The sequence below is a fragment of the Prunus dulcis genome, chromosome 6, assembly GCF_902201215.1.
Source record: "Prunus dulcis chromosome 6, ALMONDv2, whole genome shotgun sequence".
Classification (NCBI taxonomy): Eukaryota; Viridiplantae; Streptophyta; class Magnoliopsida; order Rosales; family Rosaceae; genus Prunus; species Prunus dulcis.
The window spans coordinates 1,796,993-1,819,198 of NC_047655.1; the positions used below are offsets into that span (position 1 = coordinate 1,796,993).

Genomic DNA, 22,206 nt, shown 5'->3' on the forward strand with positions numbered 1-22,206 from the left:
TGGTAGTAGACTCAAACTATTATCGTGAATACATGGATAAATATTTATATTAAATCATAAACTCTAACACATGTATAAAACCTTATAAAGAATCCGTCTTTGTGAAGTTAGAGGCGATTCTCCATTTAACCGATAATTTTTTTTTTGGGCTTGAATTTAAGGGACACTTGGTTTGAAGGAGCAATTTAGGATACAAACTTTTCTAGACTTGTACTAGTGTTCATGCACTATGTAAATTTATATTATATAGCTTAATTCATTTCGCCCGTTAATATTTAGAAACTTAAGTATTTAATTATAGGACATTCCAACAAAAAAATATTAAATTATATATTATCTTTCTGGTTACAATTAAATTATATATTTTATCCAACAGAAAAAAAAAAAGTTTTTTTTTGTTTTTTTATTTATTTCCTCCCATTATCTCTCCCGGTGTCTCTTTTATTTTCCCATTTTCCTGTAATTTTCTCTTCCCTCATATATATACGACACTCTTAGCTTCTTCTCAGTTATTTATTTCTTCTCCAATTCTCTGCTTCTTTTTCTCTCTCTGTGCGATCTCATCAAAACCCTAATCTTGATCGCAGAAAAGCTGAAATTTCATCTGATTACTCTAGAAAAATCAAAGTTTGACGATCCGATCATCGTGAAATTGCCTGAACCGAACCTTACTCAGTTCAATTTCCTGTACACTTAATAGTTGCCTCAGAATTTTCGTTTCCCCAATTCAGTCTCTGCTCTTCGATCAATTCTTGGATTTTTGGGGATTGATCGGCTTTTATTTCAAAGAGGTTTTGATTCGTGCAATGCTTTCAGTTTCAATATGAAGTTAAAGAGGAGGAGGGCGGTTGAAGTGGTCAGTATATTTCTATCAATGGAACCGATTTTCATTGTTTTCTAAATACATGCACATGTTATATATGTGCATGAATAAAGTATTGTTTTTTCTCTATATTTTAATTTTGACAAGTCGATGGTTTTGGGTTTTGTTTTTTTTCCCATTTATTTTGATTTATTTCTCTTAGTTGTTAAAGTTATGATGCTATCTTAGTGAGTGGAACTCTCTTATGCAATTGCTTATTTGGCTGGTTTTGGGCATCAATTTGCTATGTTTTCTTTGGTTTTTAAATAGGTATAGATACAACTCAAAAAGATAGGAATTTTTTTCTTTCTCATATTAAATTGTTTATACAATTTGGAGTACAAGAATGTAAAATATTCAGTACATTTATGTTACGCACGATAAAATTTTACTTTGGGAGTTGAGTCACTGTGCTTACCTGAAAGAGTTAGATAGAAATGGTGAGTGTGTGAATGATCATAACTTTCACTATAAGCATCTAATTGAATATGGCTCTCTGAAGATTTTCAGTGATTCAACTTTGTTACCCTTATCATTTGTTGGGGCAATAGGAGTGAACTTAACCATTTCATGCTGAGGGTTATTAAGGTTGATCCAGTCGCCCTTTGGGAAACTTTTTCCACTGCCTCAATTTCTGACACTAGGTTCAATGTTGTTTATTTTCTGTACTTAGAATTGGACACCGTTACCAAAGTAAGAGGGGCTAAGGTGCGGTAAAACAAAGTATCTCTAGGATACAGTCTTGTTTGCACTACCTTGGGTGTGCCTTTCTCACTGTTTGCACTATGTTGTATGTGCATTTCTCACTGTTTGCACTACATTGTATGTCCCTTCCTCGTTATATTTGGAGAACTTATTGTTTACAAATGATTTATCCATTTCTGGTATTTTATGTGTATATGCTGGTTGGGTACTAATTTCATATACAGGAATTTGGCGATTCTGCAAGTACTGACGATTATTATTACTTTTTGTTTGGCCTTGTTTTTTCTCAGCCTCCAAAAATTAGATCCTTCATCAACAGTGTCACTGCTGTTCCACTTGAGAATATAGAGGGACCTCTGAAAGGTTTTGTCTGGGAGTTTGATAAGGTGGTTTTTATAACCTTTACCTGTTACATTGATATGGTTATTTATATGAAGTTTGACTTATGTGCTTTTGTTTTGGGCGCAGGGGGATTTCCATCATTGGGTTGATCTTTTCAACCATTTCGATTCATTTTTTGAGAAGCACATAAAATCCAGGAAGGATTTGCAGGTCGAGGATAATTTTCTAGACTCTGATCCTCCTTTTCCAAGAGAAGCTGTTCTTCAAGTTCTCCGTGTCATAAGGATAATTTTGGAGAACTGCACAAATAAGCACTTCTATAGTTCTTACGAGGTAAAAATGTCTCCACTCACCTTCTCAGTTTTTGTTGAGTAATTTTCAGTTGTTTAGGATTAGTTAGTCTGCTTTAGAATTTTTATAACTTCTACATATTATTATACCATTATTGCTTTCTGGGGTTACTAAAGACAAATATCTGCCCACCTTTTATATTTGAGGTGAAGGCTTATTGAGTTGAGTTACGATGATTGATCATCTTGCATTTCATTGCGTTATTCCTTCATCTTTTCTTTAGCTAATTCAATTAGTTTTAATTTCTTTCTTCTTTTTCCCATTCATTAGTTTTATGTCATCTTTGTTTCCATATGTTATTGCAGCAGCATCTTTCATCTCTGCTTGCTTGCACTGATGCGGATGTGGTTGAGGCTTGCCTGCAGACTTTAGCTGCTTTTTTAAAGAAAACAGTTGGAAAGTATTCCATTAGAGATGCTGCACTAAATTCAAAGTTATTCGCTCTTGCACAAGGTTGGGGGGGAAAAGAAGAGGGTCTTGGATTAATTGCTTGTGCAATACAGAATGGTTGTGGCCATATTGCTTATGAGTTAGGTTGTACCCTTCATTTTGAGTTCTATGCATCGAATGATTCAACAGATGACATCCCTGCCACCCAAGGTTTACAAATCATTCATTTACCTAACATCAACACTCATCGAGAGGCAGATCTTGAGCTTTTGAGTAAATTAATTGCCGAGTACAATGTACCCTCTAGTTTAAGATTTTCTTTATTGACAAGATTGCGGTTTGCAAGGGCTTTTGGTTCTTTAGCTACCCGCCAGCAATATGCATGCATTCGCTTGTATGCCTTCATAGTTCTTGTTCAAGCAAATAGTGATGCTGACGACCTTGTTTCTTTCTTCAACACTGAACCTGAGTTTGTCAATGAATTAGTGTCGTTATTGAGCTTTGAAGATGTGGTTCTTGAGAAAATTCGAATTCTATGTCTTCTTTCATTGGTTGCTCTATGTCAAGATCGGTCCCGACAGCCTACTGTTTTGACTGCTGTCACGTCGGGTGGGCAACGTGGAATCCTATCCAGTCTCATGCAGAAGGCCATTGATTCTGTCATCAGTGATACATCAAAGTGGTCTGTTGTTTTTGCTGAGGCTCTATTATCTCTTGTCACAGTTTTGGTTTCATCATCATCAGGTTGTTCAGCCATGCGTGAAGCTGGTTTTATTCCCACCCTTCTGCCTTTGCTTAAAGATACAAACCCACAGCACCTTCATCTGGTCAGCACATCTGTGCATATTTTAGAAGCTTTTATGGATTACAGTAATCCAGCTGCTGCATTGTTTCGAGATTTGGGTGGTTTAGACGATACCATCTCTCGCCTTCATGTGGAAGTGTCTCATGTAGAAAATGGCTCAAAGCAACAAGATGAAGATTCTGAGATCATTGGGAGGAGTGCTCAAGTAGTTGCAGGGACTTCCACAGAGCTAGACAACATGCAGCCTTTGTATTCAGAACCACTAGTTTCCTATCACCGACGTTTGCTGATGAAAGCTTTACTGCGTGCTATATCCCTTGGAACTTATGCCCCAGGGAATACTGCCCGTGTTTACGGCTCAGAGGAGAGTCTATTGCCACAATGCTTATGCATAATATTTAAAAGGGCAAAAGATTTTGGTGGTGGGGTGTTTTCACTTGCATCCACAGTCATGAGTGATTTAATTCACAAAGATCCTACCTGTTTTCCGGTCTTAGATGCAGCAGGCCTTCCTTCTGCTTTCTTGGATGCTATAATGGACGGTGTTCTTTGCTCTGCTGAAGCCATTACATGCATACCACAGTGTCTAGATGCCCTTTGCATAAATACTAATAATGGGCTTGAGGCTGTGAAAGAGCGAAATGCTATGAGGTGCTTTGTGAAGATATTTACTTCAAGAACCTATCTGCGTGCCCTTACCAGTGATACACCCGGCTCCTTATCTAGTGGATTGGATGAATTAATGCGCCATGCTTCCTCATTGCGTGGGCCTGGAGTGGATATGCTGATTGAGATCTTAAATGCAATTTCAAAAATTGGACATGGGGTTGATGCTTCGTACATGTCAACTGATCCTCTGTGCTCTTCTACTCCTGTTCCAATGGAAACTGATGGAGAAGAGAGGAACTTGGTCCTGTCTGATGGAGGGGAATCATCCAAAATGGATAGTTCAGAGCAGACTGCCGAACCATCCTCTGATTCTTTAACGGGGAATGTTGAATTATTCCTTCCTGATTGTGTCAGCAATGCTGCACGTCTTCTTGAAACAATACTTCAGAATGGTGACACATGCCGTATATTTGTGGAGAAGAAAGGAGTTGAAGCTGTCCTGCAGTTATTTACCTTGCCTTTAATGCCTCTTTCTGTTTCAGTTGGCCAGAGTATTTCCGTTGCATTTAAGAACTTCTCACCACAACATTCTGCTTCGTTGGCTCGGGCAGTGTGTTCATTCTTGAGAGAGCATCTGAAATCAACAAATGAACTCTTAGTTTCAGTTGGAGGGACTCAACTTGCTGTGGTGGATTCTGCAAAGCAAACTAAAGTTTTGAAACATCTTTCCAGTCTTGAAGGTATTCTGTCTCTGTCTAATGTTCTGTTGAAAGGGACGACTACTGTGGTGTCTGAACTGGGTGCAGCAGATGCTGATGTATTGAAAGATCTTGGGAGTACATACAGAGAAATCATTTGGCAGATATCTCTGTGTAACGATGTCAAGTCAGATGAGAAGATCAGTGCTGAACAAGAACCAGAGAGTGCTGAGGCAGCACCGTCTAATGCGTCTGGAAGAGAGAGTGATGATGATGCTAATATTCCAATGGTGAGATATATGAATCCAGTTTCTATTAGGAATCAGCCCTTGTGGGCCGGAGAACGTGAGTTTCTTTCAGTTGTTCGTTCTGGTGAAGGTTTGCACCGTCGTAGTCGACATGGGTTTACACGCATAAGGGGTGGAAGGACAGGCCGTCATTTGGAGGCTTTAAATGTTGATTCTGAATCTTCATCAACAGTATCGGAGACATCTACTTCCCAGGATTTAAAAAAGAAAAGTCCTGATGTTCTTGTGATGGAAATTCTCAACAAGCTGGCTTCCACACTACGCTCCTTCTTCACGGCTCTTGTCAAGGGGTTCACATCACCAAATCGGCGTAGAGTTGACTCAGGGTCATTGACTTTGGCTTCAAAGACTCTTGGAACTGCCCTAGCTAAAGTGTTTCTTGAGTCTCTTAGTTTCTCTGGGCATTCTACATCAGCTGGTCTTGATACTTCACTTTCAGTCAAGTGTCGATATCTGGGAAAAGTTGTGGATGATATGGTGTCACTTACATTTGACAGCAGGCGGCGAACTTGTTATACCACAACAGTGAATAATTTCTATGTCCATGGTACCTTTAAGGAGCTGCTTACGACATTTGAAGCTACTAGTCAGTTGTTATGGACCCTACCATACTGTGTGCCAACATCAGGTATTGATCATGAAAAGACAGCTGAAGGAAGTAAACTGTCCCACAGTCCATGGCTGCTTGATACTTTACAGAGCTATTGCCGTGTGCTCGAGTATTTTGTTAATTCTTCTTTACTCTTGTCGACAACCTCTGCATCCCAGGCGCAGTTGCTTGTTCAGCCAGTTGCAGTTGGTCTGTCAATTGGGCTTTTTCCTGTGCCAAGGGACCCCGAAGTTTTTGTTCGTATGCTTCAATCTCAAGTTCTTGATGTGATACTTCCTGTCTGGAACCACCCCATGTTTCCAAATTGTAGTCCAGGTTTCATTGCTTCTATTGTCTCACTTGTTATGCATGTATATTCTGGTGTTGGGGACGTGAAGCAGAATCGCAGTGGCATTTCCGGAAGTACAAACCAACGATTCATGCCACCACCACTTGATGAAAGTACTATTACTACCATTGTTGAGATGGGTTTTTCAAGGGCCAGAGCAGAGGATGCGCTTAGGCGGGTGGAAACAAATAGCGTTGAAATGGCCATGGAATGGCTCTTTAGTCATCCCGAGGATCCTGTGCAGGAGGATGATGAACTGGCTCGGGCACTTGCTCTTTCACTAGGAAATTCATCAGACGCATCAAAAGCTGATAGTGTTGACAAGTCTGTGGATGTGCTGGCAGAAGAGGGTTGTGTGAAAGCTCCCCCTGTTGACGATATCCTTGCGGCGTCGGTTAAGTTGTTTCAGAGTAGTGATACCATGGCATTCCCATTGACAGATTTGCTTGTGACACTTGGCAATCGGAACAAAGGTGAAGACCGACCAAGAGTTGTATCTTATCTAATTCAGCAGCTAAAGAACTGTCCATTAGATTTTTCTAAGGATACCAGTGCATTGAGTATGGTATCACATGTTATAGCATTGCTTCTTTCTGAGGATGGAAGCACAAGGGAAACTGCTGCACAACATGGTATTGTGTCTGCTGCAATAGATATCTTGATGAACTTTAAGGCCAAAGATGAGTCGGGCAATGAGCTTATTGTCCCAAAATGTATCAGTGCTCTACTGCTTATCTTGGATAATATGTTGCAATCAAGGCCCAAAATTTCTGAAAACGTTGAAGATACTCAGACAGGGTCTCTGCCTGAATCTGGAGAGCATGCGTCCTTGTCAATCCCTGCATCAGATACAGAGAAAAAACAGGCTACAGATAGCCATGAAAAAGATTCTGCCACGGCATTTGAGAAAATATTGGGGAAATCTACTGGTTATTTGACTATGGAAGAATGTCATAACGTGCTAGCAGTTGCGTGTGACTTGATAAAGCAGCATGTCCCATCTATGATCATGCAGGCTGTTTTACAGTTATGTGCTCGCTTGACGAAAACTCATTCTCTAGCTTTACGGTTCCTTGAAAATGGAGGCTTGGCAGCTCTTTTTGGCCTTCCAAGAAGTTGTTTTTTCCCTGGATATGACACTGTTGCATCTGCTATAGTTCGTCATCTCCTTGAAGATCCGCAAACACTTCAAACAGCAATGGAATTGGAGATTCGCCAAGCCCTGAGTGGCAACAGGCATGGTGGGCGTACTTCTTCAAGGACATTTTTGACATCAATGGCACCTGTGATCTCAAGAGATCCTCTGGTTTTTATGAAAGCTGCTGCTGCAGTTTGTCAGTTGGAGACATCAGGAGGTAGGACCTTTGTTGTGTTACTGAAGGAAAAAGAGAAGGAAAAGGAAAAATCTAAAGTATCAGCTGTTGAGGCTGGATTATCTTCCAACGAATGTGTACGGATTCCTGAAAATAAGCTACATGATGGATCAGGTAAATGCTCAAAAAATCACAAAAAAATCCCTGCCAATCTCACTCAAGTGATAGATCAGCTTCTTGAAATAGTCTTGAAATACCATTTTCCAAAGAGCCAGGAGGACTGTGTGAGTAACCTATCTGCTATGGAGGTTGATGAGCCTGCTATGAAGGTAAAGGGTAAATCAAAGGTTGATGAGACAAGGAAATTGGAGTCTGATTCTGAAAGATCTGCAGGGTTGGCCAAGGTGACCTTTGTTCTCAAGTTACTGAGTGATATTCTTCTGATGTATGTACATGCCGTTGGGGTTATACTTAAACGGGATTTGGAAATGACTCATTTGCGGGGATCTAATCAACTGGATGGTCCTGGACTTGGTGGTATACTTCACCATGTAATTCATTGGTTGCTTCCGCTCACCATAGATAAATCTGCTGGACCTGATGAATGGAGAGACAAGTTGTCTGAAAAAGCTTCTTGGTTTCTGGTAGTTCTGTGTGGTCGTTCCAGTGAAGGGCGCAGACGAGTAATTAATGAACTTGTTAAAGCTTTATCCTCATTTTCTAACTTGGATTCTAGTTCCACTACGAGCATCTTATTGCCGGATAAAAGGGTTTATGCTTTTGTTGATTTGGTGTATTCTATTTTGTCAAAAAACTCATCATCCAGCAACTTACCTGGTTCCGGGTTTTCACCAGACATAGCGAAAAGCATGATAGATGGGGGAATGATTCAGTGTCTGACTGGTATCCTTCATGTGATTGATTTGGACCATCCTGATGCTTCCAAAACTGTGAATTTGATACTCAAGGCTTTAGAAAGCCTAACAAGGGCTGCTAATGCTAGTGAGCAATATTTTAAATCTGATGAGACGAACAAGAAAAAATCCACAGGGTTAAATGGAAGATCTGATGATCAGGTAACTGCCGCATCAGGGGATAATACTGTGGGGCATAATCAGAATATAAGCAGTGAGCAGGATGCAACAGATGCTGTACAGACCGAACAAGTGGGTCAAGGAGCTTCTCAAAGTGAAGGTAATCCTGATGCAAATCCAAACCAGTTGGTGGAACAGGACATGAGAATAGATGTTGAAGGACCACTAGCTTCTAATCCACCTATGGAGCTTGGGATGGATTTTATGCGTGAAGAGATGGATGGTAATGTATTACACAACACTGATCAAATTGATATGACTTTCCGTGTTGAGAATAGGGCAGATGATGATATGGGTGATGAAGATGATGACATGGGTGATGATGGTGAGGATGATGAGGATGATGATGAGGGAGAGGATGAGGATGAGGATATAGCAGAAGATGGTGGTGGTATGATGTCTCTTGCTGATACTGATGTGGAAGACCATGATGATACTGGCTTGGGAGATGATTACAATGATGAGATGATAGATGAAGACGATGACGATTTTCATGAGAATCGTGTCATAGAGGTGAGATGGAGGGAAGCCCTTGATGGGCTTGATCATTTGCAGGTACTTGGACAGCCTGGAGCTACAAGTGGTCTCATTGATGTTGCTGCTGAACCTTTTGAAGGGGTTAACGTGGATGACCTGTTTGGTCTACGAAGGCCATTAGGTTTTGATCGCCGCCGTCAGACGAGTAGGTCTTCCTTTGAGCGAACTGTTACAGAAGCAAATGGCTTTCAACATCCTCTGCTTTTAAGACCTTCTCAGTCTGGGGATTTGGTCTCAATGTGGTCAGCAGGTGGAAATTCATCCCGGGATTTAGAAGCCCTGTCATCAGGGAGCTTTGATGTAGCTCATTTCTACATGTTTGATGCTCCTGTTCTTCCATATGATCACGTACCAAGCAATCTTTTTGGTGACCGTTTGGGTGGTGCAGCACCCCCACCTTTGACTGATTATTCTGTAGGTATGGACTCATTGCAGTTATCAGGACGAAGAGGACCAGGTGATGGTCGATGGACTGATGATGGCCAGCCTCAAGCAGGTCCTCAAGCAGCTGCTATTGCACAGGCAGTGGAGGAACAGTTTATATCTGAATTACGAAGTATTGCTCCTGCTGATATCCCTGCTGAACGACAGTCCCAGAACTCCAGAGTGCAGGAGAAACAGCCAGATCACCCTCCTTTAAATGATAGTCAAGTAGCAGCAGAGAATGATGACAGCAGCCATCAACGAAATGAAGATCAAAATCAAGACAGGGGTGGTGAAACAATACATCAAATCATCTCAAGTTCTGAGAGTGTTCCCTGCCAAGAACAAGTCAATCCAGAATCTGTTGGTTCCGAGGTACCTGAACCAATGTCAATTCAGCCACCTTCACTGAACAGTACACCAAATGATAGCATGGACACTGGTGATGGGAATGGTACTGCTGGTGAGCAACTCGGGTCAGTTCCAGAGTTAGACAGTGCTGATTTACAATGTGAAGGGGGTTCTGAAGTTCCTTCTAATGTACATGATGTTACAGTGGAGGCCGTGGGTTGTGATGGATCCTCAAGAACAGAGGGCCAGGTTGGTAATGTGTCGGCAAGTTTCGGCTTCGAAGCACCTAATCCAGGTGATTCTCATACTTCTTCGGTGCCAACAAATGTTGATGTTGATATGAATTGCATTGATGAAGTAAATCAAACGGGCCATCCCATGCCTGCTTTTGAAAATGGTACAGATGGGCCGTTAAGTCAAAACACATTGGTTGCTCCAGAAGCTAATCAGGCTGAACCAGTTAGTTTGAATAATGAGGCTCCTGGTGCTAATGCAATTGATCCGACCTTCCTGGAGGCTCTGCCTGAAGATTTGAGGGCTGAAGTTCTTGCTTCACAGCAAGCTCAGCCTGTTCAACCTCCATCTTATGCACCGCCTTCTGTGGATGACATTGATCCTGAGTTTTTAGCTGCCCTTCCTCCAGATATCCAAGCAGAAGTTTTGGCTCAACAAAGAGCACAAAGGGTTGCACAGCAGGCTGAGGGACAACCAGTTGACATGGACAATGCTTCAATAATTGCTACTTTTCCTGCTGATTTACGCGAAGAGGTTTCCATCTGGAACTGCATCTTTTCATGACCTTGATTGTAGTGATTGTTTGTCTTAATATGTAGTAATCCTGTATTTTCTGTTTATCCAGGTACTTTTAACTTCTTCAGAAGCTGTTCTGTCTGCATTGCCTTCTCCATTACTTGCAGAAGCCCAAATGCTAAGAGATCGAGCAATGAGTCATTATCAGGCTCGCAGTCTTTTTGGAAGCAGCCACAGGCTAAATAATCGGAGAAATGGATTGGGTTTTGACCGGCAGACAGTAATCGACAGGGGTGTTGGAGTCACAATTGGTCGGAGGGCAGTTTCTGCTCTTGCGGACAGCTTGAAGGTTAAGGAAATTGAAGGAGAGCCGCTTCTGGATGCTAATGCTTTGAAAGCCTTAATTAGGCTTCTACGACTAGCCCAGGTAAAACCATATTCTAATTATGGGAATTGGAATATCACACGTGCTAGCTAGATTTTTTTTGGACGTACTTAGCTGCCAAACTGGTAACGTGCAGACATGCCTTCACGCATAAAATCATTTATTGAATTATATTCTGCTAACATGGTGGATTTGTTTTGGTTTGCGTGTTTAGCCCCTTGGTAAAGGACTCTTGCAGAGGCTTTTGCTAAACTTGTGCACCCATAGTGTTACAAGAGCAATCTTAGTTCGTCTTTTGCTCGATATGATCAGACCTGAGGCTGAAGGCTCAGTCAGTGGACTAGCAACTATTAATTCCCAAAGGCTTTACGGTTGCAATTCAAATGTTGTTTATGGTCGATCACAGTTGTTGGATGGTAATCATCTGATGTGGCAATAAATATCTACATGATTTTTTATTTTTGAACTATGAATTTATATGTTCTATTTTCATTTTCAACAGGTCTTCCTCCCTTGGTGTTGCGTCGAATTCTTGAGATATTGACTTATTTGGCTACAAATCATTCTGCTGTGGCAAATATGTTGTTCTACTTTGACTTCTCAGGCGTTCCTGAACCATTAAGTTCTATCCATATGGAAACCAAGAAGGATAAAGGCAAGGAGAAAATGGGAGAGGGAGGATATTCATCAAAAATTTCTGGAAACACGCAGGACGTGAATGTTCCCCTGATATTGTTCCTAAAACTCCTGAACCGGCCTCATTTTTTACATGGCACTGCTCATCTTGAGCAGGTACAACCTTTTTTTAATTTATCATGAACCATTTTTTGAATGTGACCCCAAGCAGAATGTTGTTTTTTAATTTTGTCTATACAATTATAGGGGTTAAGTCTCTTGTTTGGTGTCCACCTCCATACTACCTCAACTGTACCTGAGAGATTATCTAAATTTAAAATTCAATGTGTTTGAGTGTAATTCAATTGTTTAAAATGTCTAACTCATCACCCATTATGGACCAAACCCCGTACCTGCTCCTTAACTATTTTGCTCTTGTTAAAAGTTTTTAAATAATTAAGATGGCATATGGTAGATGACTTGCGTCTTGCTTGCCATATATCTTGGTGTAACCTGGAGTCATAATTTGATTATTTAATTTTAAAATCATACCTTGCTATCTATCCAATATTTTTAAAATTCAGCTCAATCTTATGGTTTTTTTTTTTGTGCTACAGGTCATGGGCCTGCTTCAGGTTGTTGTTTATACCTCAGCTTCAAAATTAGAGGGTCGTTCTCAATCCGAAGGGGTAGATGGGAATTCTCAAAATCTAGCCATAAATGAAGCTTCAGGAGATGGTCAAAAGGGTCCTGCTTTGGAACAAGAATCTGATCATGGGGATAAGCCTATTAGTGGTGAATCATCAACTTCAGATGGAAAGAGGAATACAGATACTTATAATATTTTCTTGAAGCTGCCAGAATCTGATCTGCACAACCTTTGCAGCCTTCTTGGTCGTGAGGGGTATTATTAGTTCTCTAATTCTTATTTGCGTTATTTGAATGTGTGCGCTATTGTTTAGCTTTTGACTGTTGTGCTTTATTTGAGTAGTTGCTCCTTAATTTGTTACGTGCATTTCCTTTACCTGCATATTATACCAGCCCGCTCTCCTTTGTGCTGCTATGTGAAGTATGTTGTAAAGGAGCATCTAATCTCGTTTGTTTACTTGATTAGGCTTTCAGATAAAGTTTATATGCTTGCTGGTGAGGTCCTGAAGAAGTTGGCTTCAGTTGCAGCTGCCCATCGAATTTTTTTTATCTCAGAGCTTTCAGAACTAGCTCATGGGTTGAGTGCATCAGCTGTTGGTGAGCTTGTCACCCTCCGAAATACACAGATGTTGGGTTTGAGTGCTGGGTCTATGGCTGGGCCAGCAATCTTACGTGTATTACAAGCACTTTGCTCACTTACTTCACCTAGGGCTAGTGAGAATTCAGGACTGGAGAATGATGCGGAGCAGGAGGAGCGTGCCACCATGTCGAAGCTAAATGTGGCACTTGAGCCATTGTGGCAAGAATTGAGCAACTGTATAAGTGCGACTGAAACACATCTGGGTCAGAGCTCTTTCTGTCCAACCATGTCTACTATAAATATTGGGGACCATGTACAGGGTTCTTCTTCTTCGTCTCCTCTCCCTCCTGGAACCCAGAGACTCCTGCCTTTTATGGAGGCATTTTTTGTTTTGTGTGAAAAGCTACAAGCAAATCTCTCTTTGACGCTGCAAGATAATGCGAATGTGACTGCAAGAGAAGTCAAAGAATCTGCTGGAAACTCAGATCCTTCAACTGCTAAGTGCCACAGTTGTGGGGATTCTCAGAGAAAATTTGATGGTGCTGTCACATTTACAAGGTTTGCTGAGAAGCATCGCCGGCTTTTGAATGCCTTTATCAGACAGAATCCGGGTTTGTTGGAGAAATCCCTTACTATGATGCTGGAGGCACCAAGGCTAATCGATTTTGACAACAAGAGAGCATATTTCCGGTCAAGAATTAGGCAACAACATGAGCAACATCTCTCTGGTCCACTGAGAATAAGTGTTCGCCGGGCTTATGTTTTGGAGGACTCTTACAATCAGTTGCGCATGCGGCCTAATCAGGACATGAAGGGACGATTAAATGTTCAATTCCAAGGGGAAGAGGGTATTGATGCTGGCGGTCTGACACGAGAGTGGTATCAATTACTATCACGGGTTATATTTGACAAGGGTGCATTGCTTTTCACCACTGTAGGAAACAATGCAACTTTCCAGCCAAACCCCAATTCTGTCTACCAGACGGAACATCTTTCTTACTTTAAATTTGTGGGCCGTGTGGTAATTCTTCTCAACCATTGGATGAGTTTTTGAGACTTGTTTTATGACCTTTTCGTGTCTGTATAAGATTTCTCTTTAATTTTTTCTGGTGTGATTTTATTCAGGTTGCAAAGGCACTTTTTGATGGGCAACTTTTGGATGTTTATTTCACTCGATCCTTCTATAAGCACATACTTGGTGTAAAGGTGACTTACCATGATATAGAGGCTGTGGATCCTGATTACTACAAGAATTTGAAGTGGATGCTGGAGGTTAGTGGGATTTTGAGCACAATCTGAATTTTTTTATTATAAATCTTTCAGAGTTGGATGGGGCTGGGTTTGGTTTTAGGTTTTTATCTTGTTAACTGATTGAATATATGCATCGTTCATTCGGAAATTCTCTTTTCTGATGGTTTTGCTGCATGGATTAGGACTTTATATTAAGTTTTTGTTTCTCTTTATGCCTTTTTTACCCCTCCAGAATGATGTGAGTGATATACCTGACCTGACGTTTAGCATGGATGCGGATGAAGAAAAACATATCCTTTATGAGAAAAACCAGGTATTTGAATGTCAACTTCTGATTGATATGTGAGTTTTATTATTTATTTTCTTTGGTTTTTAAAGCACTTTGTTTTTTTTTATTTAGTTGTTTAGTCTTGCTTAAATGTCAATTGATTCTTATTTAACTTTCATTATATTTTTGAGTTCATGGGTTTGACTAATGTTTTGTTTGTTGTGTTGTTTGGTTTGTGTTTTCCTTTTTTGTTTTCCATCCTCTTCTTGAAAAGGTTACTGATTATGAGCTCAAACCGGGAGGAAGAAATATTAGGGTTACAGAAGAAACTAAGCATGAGTATGTTGACCTTGTAGCTGAACACATCTTGACAAATGCTATCCGTCCTCAAATTAATTCTTTCCTGGAGGGGTTCACTGAATTGGTCCCGAGAGAGCTTATATCTATTTTTAACGATAAGGAGCTTGAGCTACTTATCAGTGGTCTTCCAGAGATTGATTGTGAGTTGCCTTTTATATGAGCTTATTTAATAGATAATCTTCTTTTGCTTCTTTTGAGGTATCTGAATGGTGCATTGGCCTTGCAGTGGATGATTTGAAGGCCAACACTGAGTATACTGGCTACACGGTAGCATCTAGTGTTGTTGAATGGTTTTGGGAGGTGGTTAAAGGTTTCAACAAGGAAGACATGGCAAGACTGCTGCAATTTGTGACTGGAACATCAAAGGTAATGAGAGGTTTTATTTTGGGTGCTAATAACAGCAAGGGCGTTTCTATTCCTGTTTTCTGTTGATGCATGAGCCCCAAAACAGGATTGTGAGTTTTTCTGAACGGATACATTTTATATTAGTGGAGCTAATGTATTTGTGGTTTTTCAGGTTCCGTTAGAGGGGTTCAGGGCTTTGCAAGGTATCTCTGGTGCTCAGAGATTTCAGATTCACAAGGCATATGGAGCTCCTGACAGGCTGCCCTCTGCTCATACGTGGTTAGTATAAACATAGTTTTTGTGCACATCTTACTGGGAACAAAATATATTTTTCTGCCCGCTTACATGCTCATCAAGCTTGATGTTTCTAATGGATTCCTATGTGATCTCCAGCTTTAATCAACTAGACCTTCCTGAGTACACCTCCAAAGAACAGCTTCATGAACGGTTGATGCTTGCCATTCATGAAGCTAGTGAAGGATTTGGCTTTGGTTAACAGAAAGAACCTCAGCTGATATTGTTGCCCCAGCACACCAGTCATTGCGCTTATAGTTACCATGTACATGTCAGTTCAACGTCCTTTTCCTTTTTATTTATTCCAAATTACTTTGTTAATCTTTTCTATCCTTTAGTTTTTCAAGTTAAGATAATATGTGATTTTCCTCTGGTCTCTCTATAACTGTAGTGATGGTTGAAGTGCTAACTAATCATCCGTATTGCATGTACACACATCTGATTTATTATTGAGTACTTACCAAAGTATTTCACTCTTATTCTTCTTCTTCTTTGTGCAGATGAAAGATCCGAACCAAAGCTCCCGGAATTATAGCAACTTTGATGGATTTTGTGAACTCTGAAAGCATTATCTATTTTTTGGAGGCCGGAGAGCAAAGCTTTTATCAACTATATACAGCAGATGATCATTATACTTTTGCTGACTCATGTTGGCTCCTCAGTGACAATGGCTTGAAAATTTGAAATTCTTTCTGTGGATTCTTACAATGTCCGAAAATTGGGGAGTCGTACAGATGATGGGGGATAGAAAATCTCTTTTGGTTGTTTATATTAGATTTCTTTCTATGTTATGAGTTTATGGCCAAACTGCCTTTAGATTAGTCAGTTTCACTTTCTCTGACCTGAATGTTGGTAATAAGCCTAGGAATATGTATATTGTAATTCCAGACGGATGTTTTTGGGTTTTAATTGAAGGCGAGAAAGTGATTCAAATTTTGCCCTTCATTTTTATTTATATTTTTTCCTTTCTTGGGTTGGAATTGGATGCTTTGATTTGAGTCACCTGAAATGTTTCTGATTTTTGTGTCTTCTAGATGATCATGGTAAGATTGAACGGATAAGCCCCGGCGACACCATCCAAATGAAATTACTATTATTAGCCTCTAACCTTAATTGTTTTTATAAGTTTTGGTTGATTATTCTAGAAAATCAGAGCTTTTTTCTTCGGGTCAATAAAAATACAAATATATACTTAGGAATACATATGGGATCATTTTATTTACTCATAATAATACATTTTTTTCTTCTAACAAATGCCTTTTTTTAATAGGTTGAAATGTTGGTTAAAATTGAAGAGGAGTGGGAAAAAGGGAGTGTAAATGCACAAAAGCAGAGTGGGAAAATTAGCTCCATTTATTTATAATCTCATTAATGGAGAAAGTGGAGAGGTACCAAAAGAATCAACAATTTCTTTTCTTGGCCCCTAACTCTTTTTATAAATTTAAAAAAAAAGTTATATATATATATTTATTAAAATTCTTTTTTTATTTTATTTATTATGTATAATAATTTTTTGTGTAGCAAATTATATATATAACCCATTTTCGTGTGTTAAATATTTCAGCCGGTGGATGTTATCCAACGGTTTGTCTGTTAGTCGTGTTCACCGGCGCTCAAAGATACGCGCTCTTTATCATTTCCTCCACAGTGACAAAGAAGGCGGTCATGAGAAAGAAGCATAGCACTCAAACTCAATGTTGTCCTCCTCAACGACTAGAGCTAAACAATTCTCTCTAATTTCCCACCGAATTTCAAAGTTCAGAGCTTTTCATGCTTTCTTCCAAGACATCAAAACAAATCTTGGAGATGATGATGCCAGAAACATAGCTCACAAAAAAAGCACACAAACCTCTGGTATGTCACTTTCTCTACGCTTCTCGTTGAGTGTGTGTTTTGAGATTAAAGTTTTGATTTTTTGGGCAGAGTGTGCTTTTCTTTTAGGCTAAACTGTTATACATTTGGGAACTACAGGCACAGAAATGGAGAAGAGCATATATGCAATTCTCACCATAGACCGTTGGGAGTCTCTGAACCACATGGATTATAGGTTGGCTTCTCTTAGACCAGTACATGGAAGGCTGGCTTTGAAATTTCTCAATTGGGTCATTAAACAACCTGGTTTGGAACTCAACCACCTCACTCACATACTTTCTGTTACAACCCATATACTTGTTCGAGCTAGAATGTATGACTCTGCCAAATCAATTTTGGGGCATTTGTTGCAAATGGGAATTGCCCCAAAACCTGTTTTTGGTGCTCTGATGGATACTTACTCTCTTTGCAATTCAAACCCTTCAGTCTTTGACCTTCTAATTAGAGTTTATTTAAGGGAAGGAATGGTTGATTATGCTGTAGAGACTTCGTATTTAATGGGTTTTCGGGGATTTAGGCCGTCCACTTGTACTTGTAATATGATCCTAGCTTGGTTGGCAAAGGACCAGAAAGCTGGGTCAGTATGGTCTTTTTTCAAAGAAATGCTTGCCAATAAGATTTGCCCTGATGTCGCTACGTTTAATATATTGATTAGTCTTTTATGTGTTGAAGGGAAGCTTAAGAAAGCTAGTTATCTTCTGAGAAAGATGGAAAAGAGTGGCTATGTTCCAAATATAGTTAGTTATAATACTTTGCTCAATTGGTACTGCAAGAAAGGGAGGTATAAAACAGCCTTTGAGCTTATTGATCACATGGGTTCTAAGGGTATAGAAGCAGACGTATGTACATATAACATGCTAATTGGTGATTTATGTAGAAACAATAGGAGTGCAAAAGGTTATTTACTGTTGAAGAAAATGAGAAGGAAGAAGTTATCTCCTAATGAGGTTACCTACAATATTCTTATTAATGGGTTTGTGATGGAGGGGAAACTTGGTGTTGCTACCCGGGTTTTTGATGAGATGTCTACTTTTAATCTTTCACCGAATTTTGTTACTTTCAATGCTTTGATTGGTGGACTCTGCCAAAATGGTAAGCTTGAAGAAGCTTTCAGACTTTTGGACATGATGGAAGCTATGGGACTAAGACCTAATGAAGTCAGCTATGGGGCTCTTTTGAATGGGCTGTGTAAGCATGCCAAGTTTGATTTAGCAAGAAGTCTTTTTGAGAGAATGCGGATGAATGCGATTGTTATTAGTTGTACTATATATACAGCGATCATGGATGGGTTATGCAAAAATGGGTTGCTTGACGAAGCTGTGCAGTTGTTTAATATGATGGTCCAGGATGGTGTGGATCCTGATATTATAGCATTTTCGGTGCTCGTAAATGGACTTTGCAGAGCTGGGAAGATGAAACATGCGAGGGAGATACTATGTAAGATTTATAAAGCTGGCCTTGCACCGAATAGAATAATATGTTCTACTTTAATCTACAACTCTTGCAAGATGGGCAACATAGTTGAAGCGTTAAAGATTTATGCTGTTATGAATCACAATGGCCATGGTGCTGACCGTTTCACATGTAACATATTGGTTGCTTCGCTTTGTGAAGCTGGAAAAGTAGAAGTGGCCGAAGATTTCATGCGTCATATGGGCAGTATGGGTCTTGATCCCGATTCCGTTACTTATGATTGTATAATAAATGGCCATGGAAACATGGGAAATGGATTAAAAGCATTTTCTATGTTTGATGAAATGATTAAGTCAGGTCATCATCCAACTCCATTCACATATGGAAGTATACTGAAAGGGCTATGCAAGGGTGGAAATTTGGGGGAAGCAAGGAAATTTTTGAAGAAACTCCACGGCATTCCATCTGTTGTTGATACTGTTATCTACAATACAATAATTTATGAGACATGTAAATCTGGAAATCTGCAAGAGGCTGTATCCCTTCTTGATGAGATGGTTGAGAATAATGTTCTGCCTGATGATTATACGTATGGTAGCCTTCTTGCTGGGTTATGCTGGAAGGGAAAAATGGTTGCCGCCATCCTGTTGTTTGGGAAACTCATGGGAAAAGTGACTTGCTCACAAAGTGCAATAATGTATACCTGTCTAGTCGATGGCCTTTTCAAGACTGGCCAGTCTAAGGCTGCTTTGTATCTCTTTGAAGAGATGGAGAACAAAGGTCTATACTTGGATACTGTTGCTTGTAATGTCATGATAGATGGATACTCGAGGATGGGAAAACTAATGAAGGCAAATGAACTGTTTTCAACTATGGGGAGCAGCAGATTGTGCCCTAATTTGGCTACTTATAATATTCTCTTGCATGGATACTCGAAGAACCGGGACCTCGTGAAATGCTCTATGTTATACAATAACATAATCCAGGCCAGATTATTTCCCGACAAATTGACTTGCCACTCTCTTATTCTTGGATTATGCGAGTCCGGTATGTTGGATGTTGGCCACAAAATGTTGAATAAGATGATAATGGAAGGTGCTATAGCTGATCATCTAACAGTTAACATGCTTGTTAGCAAGTATTCTGAGACTGGTAAGATGGTGAAGGCCTTTGAGCTAGTTAGTGTCCTGAATCTGTTAGGCGTTTCTGCTAATATAGACACCCACATTGCTATCTTGAATGGACTATTCAGAAGCCAAGATTTCCAAGCATCCCGTGCCCTTCTTTATGAAATGTTGGAAAAAGGTTTCACTCCCAAGGATACACATTATTTCACCTTAATTAATGGTATGTGTAGAGTGGGAGATATACAAGGAGCATTCGAACTAAAAGATCATATAGAGGCTCTTGGTGTTACTACCAGTGACATTGCTGAGAGTGCTCTGGTTAGAGGGCTCGCGAAATGCGGGAAGATTGAAGAAGCAATGCTGGTTCTTGATCGCATGCTTCGAATGAAACTCATTCCAACAACTGCTACTTTTACTACTTTGATGCACATGTTCTGCAAACAAGCCAACCTTGCAGTGGCTCTAAAACTGAGGGGCACAATGGAATGCTGTGGTGTGAAGCTTGATGTCCCTGTGTTTAATGTTCTCATTTCAGGCCTTTGTGCTAATGGTGATGTTGTGGTTGCATTTGAGCTTTATGAGGAGATGAAACAAAGAGGTCTCATGCCCAACACTACAACTTATACTCTGCTCATTGGTGCTGTTTCCTCTCATAATAATCTTATTAAAGCTGAACAACTTTTGGGAGATTTATCTGAAAGGGGACTGATATCTGGAAATTTGGATGGAAGCGCCCAAATGCTACATGAGGGGTTGATGAATGCAATGGGAAGACTAAATTCTTTGAGGCGCATAAAAGGAACTAATACTAAAGAGAGGTAGTAAAGCCGTACTTGGATTGGGATATGCGACCACAATGGGCTTTCATTACTTAACCAAGTTATGATATAAACTTTTCTACCGGAGGTCTGATGGGAGATGGGATTGTGATTGGTTCACTTTACTTAACGAAGTTTTGATATAAACCTTTCTACTTGAGGTCCGTTGAGAGATGAGACTGCAATGGCTCTCATCGCTTACTGAAGTTATAATACAACATGACCTTCTGCTATAGTTTATAGAGTAAGCTGCATTCTCTAATACCTTTCCTTATCTTCTACTTTCTTTAACAACATATATCTTCTTGTATTTATTAGTAATGTATTTTCTGCTACTTTAGGTGAAATGCAGTCTACCTCATGCTTGGATGTCATGTTTTGTGATATGATATTTGTTGTGGCAAAATGAATCATGCCCCATTCTATGTGAGTTCCAACTTTTACTTAATGCATTTACAGGCCCTGTTTTCTTTTATGATCAAGGGCTACAGGTATTTACCCTTTTAACACTTATATTCTCTTTACATTCTCTTTAGGTAACATAGGCTTCTTTCTGGAAACAAGTGCTGGAATGCTAAAGATGCTCTCATATAATGCATAAGGTTTGCTGATAGGTAATATGCTATTATTTCTTTTAGGTGGTTCTTTCTTTTATCGCCATGTCTGATTATTTCATTGTTGCACTCCACCTATCAAAGAGACGGGCTCTTGGTTTCTGTGCAATGGATAAGGGTTTAAGAGCAGACTCTTGCACATGATACTTCCTTCCTATAAACATGATTCTTGAGCAAGTTTATTGTAGTTGAGGAATCAGGATGTTTGAGAGAGCAGTGTCATTTGGCTCACTGCTTGGAAGGTCAGGATCAGTAATCAGTGCCATTCGTTACCTAATCAGTCAGTTTTTTTTGCCCAAAAATACGTTTATGCAAAGCTTTCCACCATCCCCAAAATCTTCTTGTTTGTATCAAATCTAAGTTCACCATTTTTCTTTCTGCAGTGAATAATGAATTATAATCTATCCTGGGGGCTATGACTAGCCAAATTTTGGTTAGACACGTCACATGCCCATAAAGGTGGAGGAAACAGCTCTTTGATAGAGAAAGAAGTTGGCCATTGATTGAGGGAACCAAATGAAGCGGGTGTCTCAATCTACATCTTCATTTTGCACCTGATGCTGGAGGCACAGGGACTTCACTGCAAGGGAATATGTTGATGTGCTGCCATGTATTTTAGGGTTCTCTTTTGCAAAATATAATGCCTTTGTTATGGGCATGGCAGACAGAATCTAGCAAAATTTACATGGATGAATTGCTATTGTTGACTTTGTATAATTAATAATGTTCATATTGATTTGTATATATTCACATTGTCTCATCTTGTCTTCTTTATATGTTCAAAGTTTATAACTTGCAAGTTGCAGAGTTTTGATGGGCACAAGGGAAAAAAAAATGGGAATCAAGAAACACCGTTTGAAATTTGCTTGTAGAATTCGAATAAATAAGTTTTACCTTATGAACATAAACTAGAGCTTTGAACCATACTTATTAAAACACAGGACTGAGTATAGTACATATGAAATACATTAGTGTAGTATTCCGTAAATTTGTTAACAGCATACGGCGAAAAATTCAGCTATCATATAAAAAATTTAAAATTATTTGTAGTCTTTTTTTTCAATAGTCTGCTTGCATATAATAAGTGTATAATGCATTTGACAAAAGTGTATAATTCAAAAAAATACAGATGCATATAAC

The 22,206-nt window shown here is 39.6% G+C and overlaps 2 protein-coding genes across 10 annotated transcripts; both read left to right on the top strand.

Annotated features, from left to right (window-relative positions):
- Positions 1-390: 390 nt before the first annotated feature.
- On the top strand, positions 391-16,167 carry LOC117632876 (E3 ubiquitin-protein ligase UPL1). 3 transcript variants are annotated; one of them, XM_034366482.1, is made up of 17 exons: positions 391-856; positions 1,858-1,953; positions 2,036-2,242; positions 2,566-10,021; positions 10,130-10,494; positions 10,586-10,903; positions 11,076-11,277; positions 11,364-11,653; positions 12,094-12,380; positions 12,591-13,725; positions 13,830-13,976; positions 14,188-14,268; positions 14,498-14,723; positions 14,810-14,949; positions 15,101-15,207; positions 15,322-15,493; positions 15,723-16,167. In XM_034366482.1, the coding sequence occupies exons 1-16, from the start codon at positions 824-826 to the stop codon at positions 15,422-15,424; spliced, it is 11,193 nt and encodes a 3,730-aa protein (XP_034222373.1). In that variant the 5' UTR covers positions 391-823; the 3' UTR covers positions 15,425-15,493; positions 15,723-16,167. The 3 variants fall into 3 exon arrangements, with proteins under 3 accessions (XP_034222373.1, XP_034222370.1, XP_034222371.1); XM_034366479.1 differs by having other exon boundaries at positions 490-856; positions 2,566-10,494; XM_034366480.1 differs by having other exon boundaries at positions 490-856; positions 2,569-10,494.
- Positions 16,168-16,819: 652 nt separating this feature from the next.
- Positions 16,820-21,826, top strand: LOC117632877 (pentatricopeptide repeat-containing protein At5g55840). Of its 7 annotated transcripts, none has more exons than XM_034366485.1 (5): positions 16,820-17,076; positions 17,194-20,696; positions 20,794-20,878; positions 20,989-21,346; positions 21,450-21,826. In XM_034366485.1, the coding sequence occupies exons 1-2, from the start codon at positions 16,917-16,919 to the stop codon at positions 20,454-20,456; spliced, it is 3,423 nt and encodes a 1,140-aa protein (XP_034222376.1). In that variant the 5' UTR covers positions 16,820-16,916; the 3' UTR covers positions 20,457-20,696; positions 20,794-20,878; positions 20,989-21,346; positions 21,450-21,826. The 7 variants fall into 7 exon arrangements, with proteins under 7 accessions (XP_034222376.1, XP_034222375.1, XP_034222377.1 ...); XM_034366484.1 differs by having other exon boundaries at positions 20,989-21,308; XM_034366486.1 differs by having other exon boundaries at positions 20,989-21,066; positions 21,151-21,826.
- Positions 21,827-22,206: the final 380 nt, after the last annotated feature.

Bases quoted from the DNA above. Each gene is read 5' to 3' on its own strand.
- LOC117632877 (XM_034366488.1), top strand. From the start codon at position 16,917: ATGTTGTCCTCCTCAACGACTAGAGCTAAACAATTCTCTCTAATTTCC. The intron at 17,077-17,193 runs GTATGTCACTTT...TGGGAACTACAG, and splicing joins AAAAAGCACACAAACCTCTG to GCACAGAAATGGAGAAGAGC.
- LOC117632876 (XM_034366479.1), top strand. From the start codon at position 824: ATGAAGTTAAAGAGGAGGAGGGCGGTTGAAGTG. The intron at 1,954-2,035 runs GTGGTTTTTATA...TTTTGGGCGCAG, and splicing joins TTGTCTGGGAGTTTGATAAG to GGGGATTTCCATCATTGGGT. The intron at 11,278-11,363 runs GTAATCATCTGA...CATTTTCAACAG, and splicing joins TCGATCACAGTTGTTGGATG to GTCTTCCTCCCTTGGTGTTG.